This window comes from Thermobia domestica, chromosome 10 (assembly GCF_964235325.1).
Source record: "Thermobia domestica chromosome 10, izTheDome1.hap1.1, whole genome shotgun sequence".
Lineage (NCBI taxonomy): Eukaryota > Metazoa > Arthropoda > Insecta > Zygentoma > Lepismatidae > Thermobia > Thermobia domestica.
In genome coordinates this window covers 250682795-250698108 of record NC_137463.1, presented here as the reverse complement: position 1 = coordinate 250698108, position 15314 = coordinate 250682795, and the positions used below count along the sequence as shown (strand labels likewise).

At 36.3% G+C, this 15314-nt stretch overlaps 1 protein-coding gene across 3 annotated transcripts in view; it reads left to right on the top strand.

Moving 5' to 3' along the window:
- The window catches only part of Cad89D (cadherin 89D), a 379672-nt gene that overhangs the window by 246575 nt on the left and 117783 nt on the right, over positions 1-15314 (top strand). For all 3 annotated transcript variants that reach the window (XM_081729479.1, XM_081729481.1, XM_081729480.1), the window contains exon 9: positions 9220-9525. In XM_081729479.1, coding sequence (XP_081585605.1) covers positions 9220-9525 — 306 coding nt within the window. The remainder of the gene's footprint in view (positions 1-9219; positions 9526-15314) is intronic.

Sequence of the window (15314 nt, the reverse complement as noted above, 5' to 3'; positions counted from 1 at the left end):
TGCGCATTGGAACATTAACAACAACAACAATAACAGAAATAATTGATTATTTACATCAGTATTACGTTGAGATCCTTTTATGACCCCTATTGTAACTTTTTTCTTTACATAACAGCAAACGATATTTTCTATTCAATATATTAAACACACTAGAAGACAAATAGAAGAACCAACTTTTAGATACTCACGTTTGTTTAAAAGATATACTCGGTTAGCGGGTGCTGGTTGTAACACGGTGGGTTAATATCTTCTCAACGCGAACAGTTACAGCGACGAACCTGCCCAACACGCTTGCGCATTTTGTGCTTGAATGTTAGTGACTGCAAACTTGCAATTGTTGACAGAGTGAAACATTGCTATTTTCAGACCAGATGAGTAAAAAATGAAGAATTTATTTTGAAGTGACTGGCAACTAATAGAAGTAACTTGACTTAACTATAATATTAGTAATGGAATACGTGTACTTTCACTTGCAAAATAATAACACCCATGTTAACAATAAGATTTATGTCGAAGACATTTTCTTCATTTTGTGGAAGTGAAATGGGTAAGGGATAAGTTGCAACAAAAGTTAAATAGAAGAATTGTGAAGAAACCAGAGGACAAACCCAGAAAAGGAGACGGAAAGACAGTCCAAAAAGAAACAAGACAGAAAACTACAATGTAAGAGTACTGATAGTTCCTTGGATGATGGTGATTACTTTTCTTCAGTATGTCTCAAACCACATGAAGATAATGGAAAGTAGAGAGTCCAGTGGTGTATTTAGGGAGATGGCTTCCGGGCTTAAGCCCCCCCCCCCGAAATCTTACTTAGTATAGTAAAGTAAATGAAATATCTTGCAGAATTTTCACATTTCCAGGCAAAGCTTCCCCCCGAAAGTTAGCAAAGTCCCTCCCGAAACAAAATCGTAAATACGCCACTGATCATGACTTATTTTAAGCAATATGAGAAAGAAGGTCAGCTTTATGTGAGTCATAATTGTTTCTGAGATTAATCGAAGTGATTGCTTATATTTATTTTTCCTGGTCTACATTTGTAATCTACAAACAGCTTATGAAACTTTTAGGCCTAGACCTATTTAAACTTCAAAATATTACGTAATCTATTTGGTAGGCCTATGTGTTAGATGATAGCACCAAATGATACATTCAGTGCAGATTAGCCTAAAGATATTCTAGTTTAATTTTCTTTAAGAATAAAAACATTTTTAGTTAGTTGTATTAGAAAAGACAAGTTGCGCTGTAGGTGTTAATTAGAATGTCAAGATATGCTGAACAGTGTCTAATATAATATTTATATTGTTTTTTGTATTATTTGTTATATAAATGTGTTTCACATTCATACTTTTACTTGTATTCCTATGTGTTGCAACTAAAGTGTAGTGTTTAGAAATTTTAAATTTTCGAGAAGAGTACAAGAGTGTCGAAATTCTCAAATTTTCTGTGCGAGTAGAATATGTCCCGCCGTGCAACTACGAAGTATGGCGGATGTATGTTCAAAACAAAAAATTATTCAATTTTTTGAAGCTGAAAATTTTAAAAGTGTTGCTACTAGCTCCCGTCTCCCCTACATAAATAATTCTAGGGTCACAAAAGGTTGAGTTGAGTTGATTTTAGTTTAGCGTTCCTTTCAGCAGCGAGGCTATATGAGACGTGGACCTACTGATTTACGTGGAATCCGAACCACATGTGCTCCCGCCGGGAATCGAACCCGGGTCTCTCACGCCAAAGGCGCGTACGTAGGGTCACAAAAGGATCCCAAGGTACTACACAAGGGTTAAATTAAGTCATAAGGGTAGAGGTAGAATCTTTTCTTCGAATGCTGAATCCAAAAAGAAAAAAAAAGTCATTGTCTCTTGTTAGCTATATGCAGATCCAATACTGAATGAAAGTGACAGTGGTTAAATCTACAGCTTGCAGCTTCAATAAATAAAAAGTGGAGACAAAATCTAACATTACTACGTCGAATAACATTGCCCACGAGAACAGACAAAACGAGAAATAAGGTTTCCTCGAGTAAAAAAATCTGTGATTGTTTTCTGGAACATCCTTTGGCCTGTCTTTGATGCTGCGATGTTATAGCAATTCACGGTAAAAGATGGCTGAACTCACAGATTCGAGAGTTGGCGGTTCGGTGATATATGCGCGCCATCTCACATAACAACTGATTCTACAACTTTTTTTTTGGGGGGGGGACTATCTCGGGTAATCCAAAGGCTTGATTTTACCGGGACTCGGAAATTCGAGAGTTTACTATTTTTATTTGAGTTACAAGTCTTACATTTATACAGTATTTGTCAGTGGCTTCGCATGCTTGCTTTCACAATAACTTTTCAGAAGTAAATCAATTTAAAATGAAGTTCAAGAATATTCATTTGTTTTCTAAATATATTTTTTTTTTTAAAAAGAGAGACAGTTTACACATATCATGTGTTATTAAATTTGAAAATACTCAAATGATTGAGAAAGTATTTTATTTTTTAATAATAATTTATAAATGAGCGTTGTAAGGAAATCACAATCCTTCGTTGAAAACCTATTGAAGAGTCATTCTTTCTTCCGCGACCACCAAGCCATTCCTTCTATGTCTGCTTTCATTGTGTGGAGCGTGTAAAGCCAGCACAGTGTTGAAGGACTCCATTCTCCCGTCCACTTCTTTGTCTCTCTCGCCCGCCTTCTCTCTTCACTCACCGGCAACAAGGACGTAGGTAAAAAGCACGTTTTATCGTCACGTTCAACGTGTGATTACCTTGTACGTAAAGGCAGGCGTTTAAAGCATTATACTCTGCGGTAGGCTAACGCGAGAAAGCCAAGTTAGAGCACGTGAATAAAGGATAACATCAGGTATCGTGATTACACTATATTGCCAAATCTCTATAGACATTAATCAGGGTTGCAGAACCCATATTAAAATAACTAATCTTTAGTTCCACTCTCCTTATTCGCATACATAATCAAATGTCCAAACTTATTTTCTTATTAATTATGATTTTATTTTTGGTATTAAGTGGGAAGGCATGTGACTTTATGGCTACATTACAGAGACGCCCCTGCTTATCATGTATTTCATTTCTTCTTGAAAAGAAAAAAGAAATAGAAAAAGAAAGAAAAAACGTGTGTAGGCCTAGCTTTAGAAATTCCGTTGTTACGTAACTGTCACAAATAGCGCGTTTCGAGGCATATGATTGTCAGTGGAGATATCGAGTGAAATTACTCCCGTACACTCATAAGGCAATCTACCTTTTGGAAAGGGACTATTTAGCATTGGAAGTAAATCATGGTAAATCTTTTCGTACGTACATTAGATTCGTCTTTCCCATTAGCATCAAGGTAAAAAAATGGAATAAATCAGGATAGATTCTTTTAAGGATTCCCTGGTAGCGTTATCGTTACACTATAAGAACGAATGGCTGTTTGCCCTGCACTTCGTAGATAGTAGATGCATGCGGCCATCTATCATTAAAGAAAAAAGATATACTCGTTATCTGTCTAAACGCGAAAATTTAAGGAACTAGGTATGGTGGTTAGGGTGACTTAAAGTCGACGTAAGAGAAGAAGAAAAAGAAGAAGAAATAATGGAACTGACGATGGTGGAAAAAAAACTCGAAAGCTCGAAAGAATTGGTTTGTGTTGGAAAACGCATAAATAACGGACTTTCTCTGAGCAATCAAGCGACTCTTTCGGGAAAAGGGTTAGAGTCAAAGTTCACAGCCTCACTTGCAAAAGACATCAATAGACTCCTCTTCTTCAGACAAACGCCTTTACTTAATACTTTTTCTCTCTCTCTCCCGGGGTTTTCCTGTTGCCCTATTTGTATTCTAGTACGTATTGCATTCAAAATACCTAAACTCAGATTGTAAGGAAAATATGTCCAAAAAAAAAAAAAAAAAAAGTCAGAAGTGAAAATATACAGTATTATCTTATATATAAAAGAGAACGCACAAATCCTTTGTTCCCTCATCACGCTAATACGGCTGAACCAATTTCTTTCATTTTTGGGGGGTTATTAGGATTTGGACCCTAGATGGTTTTTATCATATCACTTTAATTTTTAATTACCAGTGTCTTGAGATAATTGACCATTCAAGTGTCCATAACGTACAAATCCTTTGTTAGTTCATCATAGGTAAAAATAAACGTATTTATATGCAACCCGCATGACCGTGTCACTCGGCGGGTTAACATAAATGACAGGCGATATAATGTTAACATTTACTGCAATCTACTATGGTTTTTATCATATCACTTGAAAGCGAAAAAGTAAAAATTATCTAAGTAACAAAGTTTATTGCGTTCCGGGGTGACCGCAGCGAAGCGGGGTGAACGCTGCTAGTTAATAATATAATATTGCCTAACAGTAGAAGTAAAAATAAAACATTTAATTGTTGTTCAATTTTGAAACGGTTCAAGTACAAGATAATTTGACTTTTACAATCTGTTGTATATTAATACTTGAAAATTTTAAAGATGTTATTGATGTTGTTACGAATGACAAGTGTAAATATTCGAGAATGATCATTTTCGAACCATTTTTTTTTTTTTTTGCATTACTCATAATATTGCTGGAACCAAAGAATAACTCTAAAAGTTACACGTAAAAGTAATAACATAAAAACAATAATAACGTGGTGCTATTGTTAGAAACCACGTTGCTGTAAGAAATTTAAATTACCTTATATTTGAATCATTATGAAGGTTGGGCCTATGTTGGCCTTCTAATTCTTTGTTTCCGTCTTTTCGCAGATTGTACGGTAGACGTTTTTGATTAGTCTACTTCATAAAGGGATGCATTGGAATTCTCGCTCTGATAGTCATTTCTCCCTAAAGTCATTCTTAATCATATCCAACCAATTCATTCTTGTTCTCCCTCTACTTCTCTTCCCACACACTTCCATTGCCATCTGACCCCATGCTCATTTGTTCTTCTCATTAAATGACAATGGCACAGCAGTTTTTTTGATATTTGTATATTCTTGGTTGTTTTTCTTACTCTGCTATTCCTCACCATGTCTCTTGTTATCTCACACATCCACCGCAGCATTCTGATGTTGGTCATCTATTTTCCTGTGTTTTCTTTATTGGCCACATCCCTGTTTCGTATGTAATTGCTCCCTAACAACTGTTATCTAAGTCATCCCTTTGTTCTTTTAATGCCATTCTGGAGTCAAAGAGAAAGCCACATAGACCTACTTTGTTTCTTCCGATTTCATGAACTCTTTTACTGTCTATATGTTAATTTCACGTTCGAATCAGCATTCTTGACAACAATTGAGCCTAAATTAGGGCCGCCTCTATCATATGTGCAAAATGTGACTTTGCACGAGGCGGTAAGTTTCGAGGGGCGACAAAATGTGTCATAACTATACTCGTATTATTTAAAATAAATATTCCTGGTTGGAAACAAGACTTCCGCCCCTCGAATTATTTTAAGGATAATGGTAGTTAAATTTACTAAGTTGTCCTTCTATTTGAATACTACATTCATAAATCATGTTTAGGTAGCATTAGTTTAAGGTCACATGGGCAGTGCTAAAAGCAAATGGTCAAACAAATTCCGGCATGAATTACTTGATTGTTGTCAAATACAAGAACTTGATTCTCGAACAGTAGCAAACACCTGTTCCATTTAGTTAGTTAAGAAAACTAGTCTTGTCTTTATCACAAACAAGTTCCTTATCATTGAAGGTGGAAACAGTTTTTCTTTTTAAATTTTTTAACAGATGTAGACGGAAAATGAAAAAATAAAGATAAAAAAATGCAGGTTGTTATAGAATTGCAAACTGATATATTGGGATTGAAGCTCGATATTGAATTCCATAAAAAGCATTACCATCTTCTTTCTACAGGTGTGTTTGCTTTGTCTCTCACTAAGATAATAGATTATTATTTAAGAGTCTTCATCCCGGCGAAATTAAAATACCGCTAATTTTACAGTAATTATGTGATATCTTCAAATAGATAAAAGATAATTGAAATATGGAACAAGAGCGCCCTAGACAATATTATTTTGCGTGAGGTATACTACCGTTATCACAAGTCACCTAGCGGCTTTTCGTTTTCAGCTGTTTAGAACCGCGAAAATAAATGTCGAATTTCAAAATGGCTCGAAATCGAAAGCAGATAAATGAGTCGTGATAACGGTTTCTCATGTAAAATAATATTGTCTAGGGCGCTCTTGTTCCACATTTCGATTATCTTTTATCTATTTGAAGATATCACATAATTAATGTAAAATTAGCGGTATTTTAATTTCGCCTGGATGAAGACTCTTAAAGAAAACGGAACAGACAGAGCGAAATTGTATTTGTAGTGTTTAGGGATTTCTGAGTGATCCTTCCCTCCTCTTCGTTGTTCATGATGAGGTAACATACGTAAAATCGAGGCTTTTAAGATTTGCTCTTTCTGGAGAAAGGAGGGAGCAACAAATGATGCTATTGCACGGGGCGGCAAATTGCCTAGGGACGGCCCTGGGCTAAATATTTAAAATTTTCACTTCATTTAATCGTTCTTCTTGAAGCCTCATTCCTATCTTGCTCTTCTAATAATCTTCGAAACTTTGTAACACGTATACATCACGAGTTACAGAGAAGACATAACTTTTTAAAACCGGATTGTTTCTGTTTCCTTCTTTCTTTGAACTTCTTTTAACTTTAAAAGTTGTTTCACAATTGCTCATTGTTTTCCAAGTCGATTTCATATCCTTCGAATATTGGGTAGTCTCCAGAAGCTTATTATTCATCCTCTATAGGCAACGAATTAGAGGCATCACCAAGGGCCCCCAAGTTGTGGTTTCCAAGAAGGGCCAAGTATAACCGACGTTTCAAAAGTAGTTTCAAATTTTGCTGTAACTAATGTAAAAATTCTATTGAATTTTCGATATTCTGAAGTACAATTTCCTCAAGGGGAACGAGCGCCCCACCTTGCTCCCCTGATGGGCGCCGTTGGGCATTACGAAATGATGAGGGTCTTTAAATGCCAGGTTGATCCCAGAGGATCGTAAATATTACCCTATTTTATAAGGAATTTTAGCGAAAACAAGTATACAATTTTTTCTCTACAGGAGATTTATATAGAAATAGAATTTTAATTGAATCTTTGCGTAGTAATCCATGTCTTCTAGACACTACCCACACCCGAAGCTTTCAAGTAAAATTTGCCGCGAGTAAGGACATATTCAAGTTTAAACTGAAATGAATTTTTTTTTTCAGTTTAACGTCCCATAATTATGCCCGTTAGACTAAGGGAGACAGATGATTAAGCCAAGTGCATAATGATGGAAAATTTGGTGGAATGAGAATATGTGAGGAAACGGGAGTAGTCCGAGAACACCCACCGACATGATGTTGTTCACCACAAACTTACTTATTCGGAGATCAAAACAGCGACCCCACGATATATCTATATATTGCACGAATGATATTAACTTATGTTTTGGAGAAAAGCCATGTCATTTGGAGTTTCGAACAATTTAGGAGGGGGGTTGATGTAATCCTAGAAATATTCCGGTTTAACCGGTACACCCGGAAGTCCTATTCTAGAGCCGCCATTGATCAGAATTGATAGCTTGAAAGAAAATACTATAACGGTTATGAATATATTTTTCGAAAGTAGCCTTTTTCAATTGTCTGTATTTCGGTTTCTGGATATTACGTACCAGGTACTATTGTACTACTGTAGAACTACGAAAACGAAATGAGTGTTTCAAGATGTTCTGATAATGCAGTTAAAACCTAATCCGAGTTGTATCCGGAAAGTACCAGACGTTTTGGCCTATCGCGGCAGAGGGCGGGACTACAGTCGCCATCTTGGTGTCAGTACGTTGCCACATTCAGTACGTATCCAGCTGTGGTAGCATAAGAATTGTGATACTCTTACTGTGCTTTCTGTGACTGTTACAATGTGCGCTGCAACAAGAAAATCCAACCTCTTGTGAGGTGCGTTCTGTGATTAGGTTTATGTTGGCAAAATATCACAAACCAATTGAAATCCATCGCCAACTGTGTGAAGTGTGTGGACATGGTATAATGAGTGAGGCAATGGTCCACATACTACCTACCAAGCGTAACAGAGAGCTCTTGGATAGTTTTGGATGGGAGGTGTTCGATCACCCACCATACAGACCGGATTTGGCGCCGAGCAACCACCACTTCTTCCCAGCGATGAAGTCATGGCACAGTACACAACGTTTTGATACTGACGCTGAACCTGCACGCCGGTGTAAGCCAGTGGATGAAATCGTAGGCGGCAAATTTCTACCGCGACAGTATTGAGAAACTTATGCCATATTATGATAAAGGCCTTAACCCTTATCCGGGCAAGACATTTTTGTAACGTAAACGGGCAACCGGGGCCTGTGAGGCCCAGTATATATTTTAAGTGCAGAATACACAAAATCAATGCCTATTGTCACTTACTGTTTAGACTAGTCTAGAATGTACTCTAGAATGTACCGGTATATATTTTTGTCAAGTAGCGAAACTTCGTGTCACGCTTTTGTAAGCCAAGCAGTATAGCAAATCCGGTTCAGATATTTTTGTAACGTAAACGGGCAACCGGGGCCTGTCAGGCCCAGTTTATATTTTAAGAGCAGAACACTTAAAATTCAATGTCTGTTGCCGCATACTGTTCCGACCAAAGGTTACAATAGTCACGTGTTCAATATATAATTATCTGACAATTTGATCTAATATTTGACAGGAATTTCACTAAAGCTATACGGAGCCTCCTAGGCCCCGGTTGCCCCGTTACGTCAGGAAAAGATTTTCAAATTTAAAAAAAAAAAAAAAAAAACTTTACCAACTCGATATGTTCATGATTTTAACTTCGACGAAAGATAGAAGAATTCAGTATTTTATGTCTTCGGAATATGTATGGTTATTGAGAAATTTTAGAAAAATGAAGCTACTGGGCCTGGGAGGCCCTGGTTGCCCGGATAAGGGTTAAGCTGTATGATCGTTATATGGAAAAATAGGTTAAGAGTGTACCTTCAAATGTATATTATATAATTTTGTTTCTTGATTCTGTTACTTTTTTATTTCAAAACGTCTGCTACTTTCTGGACAGCCTTCGTACTAAAAAAAAAAAAAAAAAAAAAAAAAAAAAAAAAAAAAAAACAATAAGACCAATTGAATATATTCAAAGAGCATTCCAGTGTTCTCGAAAGAGAATTAAGTTGAAAATCTTTTCCTTTTGTCTTTCAAGCTCGTTTTCTCGTTGCAGGGTGACAACGGGGAATTTGTATACCAACTGGACGATCCCAGCAGAGCCTTCAGCATCGATTCCCGTTCCGGCTGGTTGACGGTGAGGGACCAGTCACAGCTTGATAGAGAAAAGCAACAAAGTTTAGCCATGAAAGTGTTTGCACGAGAGAAAGTTCCTAATGTGGCCGCTGGGGGCAGCAGTAGCTTCGTAACAGTCGAAATAACACTTCTCGACGCTAACGACAATAATCCAACATTTGTACCCAGCAATCTGTATGAGTTCCAAGTGTTTGCAGATGCTACAGTTGGAGAAGTTGTTGGTCAGGTAATTAATTTTTGTGGCTTTTTCAACACAGCTCGTTGCGAAGTAATTTGATGATTTATTTAGCAACGTGGTTACACGCGGCAACTTCCGAAAAGATATAACAATGATTAATCTACATTTGAATGCCCATTAACTTCTAATAAAGTGTTTGAATTCATTAGTTTTACACCAAGGTCACCCTATTAATCAATGGTGTACTAAAACACCAAGGTCGAACAGAATATTGGAGCACTGAATATTCTGCTCTTTTTTACACTAACTAGAAGCAGAACAAACTGTGATATTTTTTAAATGAATCACTTTCTGTTGAAAAAGCATATGTGCAATAAACAAAATTTTCAGAAAATGACCCAAAACAAAAAATGTTTTCTCACGAGTCAGTTTGGTGTATGAAAAGAAGAAGAAAAGTATGTGTAAATGCCAAGGATGTTATAAATAGAGGATCTGCCCATATGTATCTTCATCCACGACCCGCTAGGGAGAGTAATACTCACGGAAGTACGTTTTTCCGCGCGCTACTCTAGACAGCTGTTTTACGCGCTATCCTAGCCAGTTGTTTTAAGGTCACAAAATTTATATCATGAAGTACAAGGGGAACAAAATGACCCTATATCATGGAGTACAAGGGCATAAGTACTACAACTACTTATCTGCATAAAAATAAATAAATCACTTTTTTAATTATTTTCATATTATTTTAATTTAATAAGTGTTATAAAAATGTAAAAAAAACTTTCCTTGGGCGGGGTTTGAACTTACGCCAAAAGAGGACTTTATTACTAGCGTATATAGTTAGCCCACTCGGCCACTGAGGCCGACAGCAGCAAATGTTTGTTGTCTGCTATTTGAATGCAACGTGGCAAGAAGTGGATAACGCCAACCAATCAGAAATGTGTTTCTCGTTTCTACTTCCGGGAGCATTACTCTCCCGAGCTAGTCCTTCTTCATCCTATTAAATCAATGAAGCCAAGAAACAACCGAGCATCGGCACGTCTGATTGGTTACTCTCGTTTCTGCCATCGTCTCATTCGCTACTTTCGTTTCCGCCATGATTGTTGGCTCAAAACATTGCGATCCTATTGGGCGGAGTGGGCAGAGTAGGGGTGGCGAAACTGTGAAGTATGGCTTCAAGATTTTGTTGTAAGGGCAGATCCTCTATTTTATAAGATCCTTGATAAATGCACGTTTTTTGAATGTAGATTAGAGATAGTGTAAAAGTGCCTACATAATGAAGACAGCATTTCAGTAGGAGGTAGGATGATTAGGTGTATACGGTATCAGATGATATGGCTCTTGTTGCAGAATCTGAAGATGTTAGAAAATCAATAAGATATTACAGGCACATAGCCAGGATTTCGTAATAGCGGGGGTCCGAGACATTAAATACTGTGGTTATCACACCAGAGTTCGATTATTCTAAACTATTTTACTGGTAACATATATTGGTTCGTTTAGTCAGGATTTCGTGATTGGGGGGGGGGGGGAGAGTTTGATATGAAATATTGTGGTTATCACACCAGGGGCTTGATCAATTTAAACTATTTTACTAGTAACATATATTGGTATGTTAAGACTTTAAAATTAGGACATGTTAGCAAGGGCGCCGATTTCTCTGTAAATTTGGGGGGGGGGTCCATTCAGATGCAGAAGGCATATATGAGGATTTTAAGACAAATTGCATTCAAATTATGCCAATATATTGTATATTCATAAATATAACAAGAGGGCCCACATGACCTTTGGGGGGCCGGGCTCCCTCGGCCTCCCAGGATCGGCGCCCATGCATGTTAGTAAGTATTTTAGTAACAAACTATGAAGAAATCTCGAACAAAAGAATATTTAAAAAAATATTTTTAAAAATTTTACAATATCTACGTTCCTTCTTCTGTTCATCCAAATGCAACAATTTTCCTTTCATTATGATCTCAACTATTAAAAAAAAAAAAAAAAAAAAAAAAAAGTACAATTCAATAATGTCTTGTAAAATATTTATAATATCTGCGTTCCTTTCTCTGTTAAATCAAATGTTAATAGGACTTGCTTTCCATATAACTTTTTTGTTTTATTTTTCCGTCAACTACTGTCTGTTCCAAATGACAAGTTAAAGGAGCAATAGAAAATTGTTTTCGAAATAACATGTTTGATACTACAGGAAAGCGATGATAAAAAAATATTTTTATTTTTAGCTTTATTTTTATCTTTATTTTTAAACGCTGATTCTTCCTATTTCTTGTTTCTTTTTGTTTCATCCCTCCTTATTTTTTTATTTCTGGTCCCGAAGGGGGGGGGGTCCGGACCGCCCGGACCCACCCATTGGCTACGTGCCTAGATATTAGGAAACCTGAGGATGGACTGTGAAGAATATGGGATGAAAATAAATGTTAGAAAGACAAAAGCCATGGTAATTGGAACGAAAGGGTTGGTGTCAAATATAGATGAAGGAGAGGAGCAAATAGAATAGGTGACTAGTTTTCGATACCTGGGCAGTATTATTAGTAATGATATGAAGTGTGAATATGAAATAAAAGCAAGGATAGGAATGGCGAAATAAACTTTTAGGAGAAAGAAAATACTAATTTGTGGGACCTTGAACAAAAAGTTGAGAAAAACACTCATAAAATGCTTCGCGTGCAGTATTGTACTGTAAGGGTCAGAAATATAGAATTTACACAAAAATGATGAAAAACGACTGGAAGCTTTCGAAATGTGGGTGTGGAGAGGAATTGAGAGAATTAGCTGCGTCGAGCGAAAAACGAATGAGAAGGTATTAGACATGTTGGGGAAGAAAAGAACAATTTCTGATATCATTAAGTGAGGAAGCGAAACTGATTGGCACATGAGCTAAGAAGGAACTGTATCATGAGGGACGTTTCAGAGGCTATGGTGGCAGGAAAGAGAGGGAGACGGTGAAGAAGACTAGAATCAATGGACGATATCAAAACAGAGAAATCGTACGTAGAGACGAAGAGGTTAGTGGAAGACCGTGGAACATGGAAGTTTCTCAGTTGCAGCAAGTGATCTGCCAATAGTGGCAGAATACCTATGATGATGATGATGATGATTAGCTATAAAGAATGTAGCTGCAAAATATTGAAAGTTGTTGTAGTTTATAGGATATAACTAACACACACAGAGACACACAAAACATTAAACTTTGGACACACACGCCCTTTTAAGAGAAAACATGGCGACATGAAATTTGAAACCAGGGATTTTCTTTCAAAATATATCTAAAATTGTAGACATATTGCATTGGTAGTATATTGATGAAAGACAGAGGTAATAATAATAATAATAATAATAATAATAATAATAATAATAATAATAATAATAATAATAATAATAATAATAATAATAATAATAGTAATAAGTAATAATAGTAATTTGATGGCAACATCTTGTCTGCTGAAAATTACCTTTAGAAACATTTAATGTCAGTCAGGATATGCTCTGAATTAACACTTGTCATCACTGTTTGCCTCACTCCGATTTGTAATTTACTTTGGCTTCCACGTTTACCGATATCGGTAAATGTTGAGGTTAATGGTAGAATAGAGCTTGAGCCAGCTATATGTTAAACAAAAATTCTGCAAACCTAAACATTGTGCCAGTATTACAAGTTATGAAATTTTCTCACAGTATCTTTTCTTCTGGATCCAAAACTATTGCGACAAAGAAGAGGTTGTGATCTTCAGCTGGTCTCATACTAAAGCAGGCAGTTGTAGGTTAAAGTGCCTTTTAGTTTTGGAATGGGGAACCGATCCTTAAAGAGACGTAATTGGGAATACAATGGAGAAGCATTGAATAAGAAAATTGTATTTTAGTGGTAGAATCTTTATTTTCAAGCCAAGCGAATTTTGTTTAACTTGTATTCCCCAAATCCCGGTGTGTGCCCAGATTCCATTACATCTGATAGACCGACCAACAGGGCACATCAATATATTGCAATACTCGTAATATAATCGTTACACTTAGTAGTGTGCTTTTCAGAATAATATAGTTCTAGTGAAAACCAGCAGAATACAATATTTTAGAAAGAACAAACAATACAGTATCAGTATTTGTAGGTTTTCTTAACAAAATTTCCCTCGACTGACACCAATTTTTCCCTTTTCTTACCAAATTTTCCCTATTTTGTTGAGTATCCAATTTCCATGACAGAAGTAATGTCATAAGATTAATGAGCTGTATTAAAGGAAGTGTCAACTACATTTGTTTTAGCCTAGCCAGCAAAACCATTGGACATAAAACTTAAAAAGATTTCATTTCATTTCATCGTCAAAGGGACAATTCCTGTTCTGTTTGGTTCATTTTTCTTTTAGGAACTCATAGATTTTTCGTAGCGTTGAATGACATGATAAAAGGTGTGCCTCACCAGTCTATTAGCACACTAACACTTGGAAAACCTCTGTGTACTCCTGGTTTGTCAGCAGAATAGATAAAATGGTTTGAGGTTGGTGATCTCTAAAGGTATTTTATGCTACCTGTCTTTTCCACTTCTCGCAAAAAATTGGATTTTTCTTATAGTATTGTGGCATCATAACCTGAAAACTAAAACATTTTCACCACTGAGTTCAACAAATTCTATATGAGACCACCGAGAAGGTATACTCTTTTAAACAGACAAAGAAATAATCAAAATTCGTACATCTATATCGAAGCTATGCGCGAACATACCTACAACATATACCGGGTGTCCCACATAAAACCGGTACGCCTCACGCACGATATTCAAGTAACACTTTACCAGCAACAATGAACTAACAATGAATAGAAAATAGTAGAATTAATAATAGAATTCTGTTTATAGATTGAGTGGTCCTCACTGTCGGTCGCTTATTCCTCTGCACATTCTGAACGAATCCTACAGCCTTCCGTTTCTTGTACATGTCTTGAATAGTGCTGGTCGTGAAGAGTTTCCTACCAGGATACTTTACTTGAAACATTTCTTTACACTCCTTAATGGAACCCGTCTTTATGTAAAATTACACAATATCAATTCGCAATTCTAATCGAAACTGCCTCATTCCAACCACAAATGTTTCTTGTTAGCACAAGCACTGATTCAACACATAACATGTTGCAACAACTCAACAATACGAGCTTCTCATAACAACTGATGCACAAACACACTGCTGCACTCAACTTTCCGATAAAATGCAGTGTAGCTAACTTTCGAGACAGTGTTTTCACCCCACAAGCAATTGAACTAGAGATGATTAACCGGTACGTGAGGTATATCGGTTTTATTAGATATACCTTTTATAAACGAGTTGCATTGAGAACTTCCTCCTTCCCTTCCTTCTTTTTTAAGTCGGTGTATTAATACAAAAAGTATTTTAAGCATACAGAAGTTATTTAAAAATTCTTCAATGATTTGTATATAAGAAATGAAATTTTTCATTTTCTTCCCTAGGTATAATCCTAAAGAGATCGGTAATTAATGAAAGTGAATGATTATGGAAGAAATTAGGAATGTGGTAGGGAACGGAAGAAGCTCGATAAAAACCTACGGATATGATTTTACACAATACAAATAGACACGATCGGAGATCGATCTAAGGGCCCCTCGCACCAGTTTTGAGTGCTCTACCATTAAAAATAAAACATGTGTTATGCAAATTATACCTGTAATCACTACGTCTAAAGAAAGATTCTAACTGCAAACCCGTAATTCAAAATACAAGTGGCCGACTGTGAATAGCTACGTACACTATTTCATTCACAAATCAGTAAAGAAATTAAGAGTGCTTGAAATTGATTATGATTTTTATCCCTCGGCAAGCAGT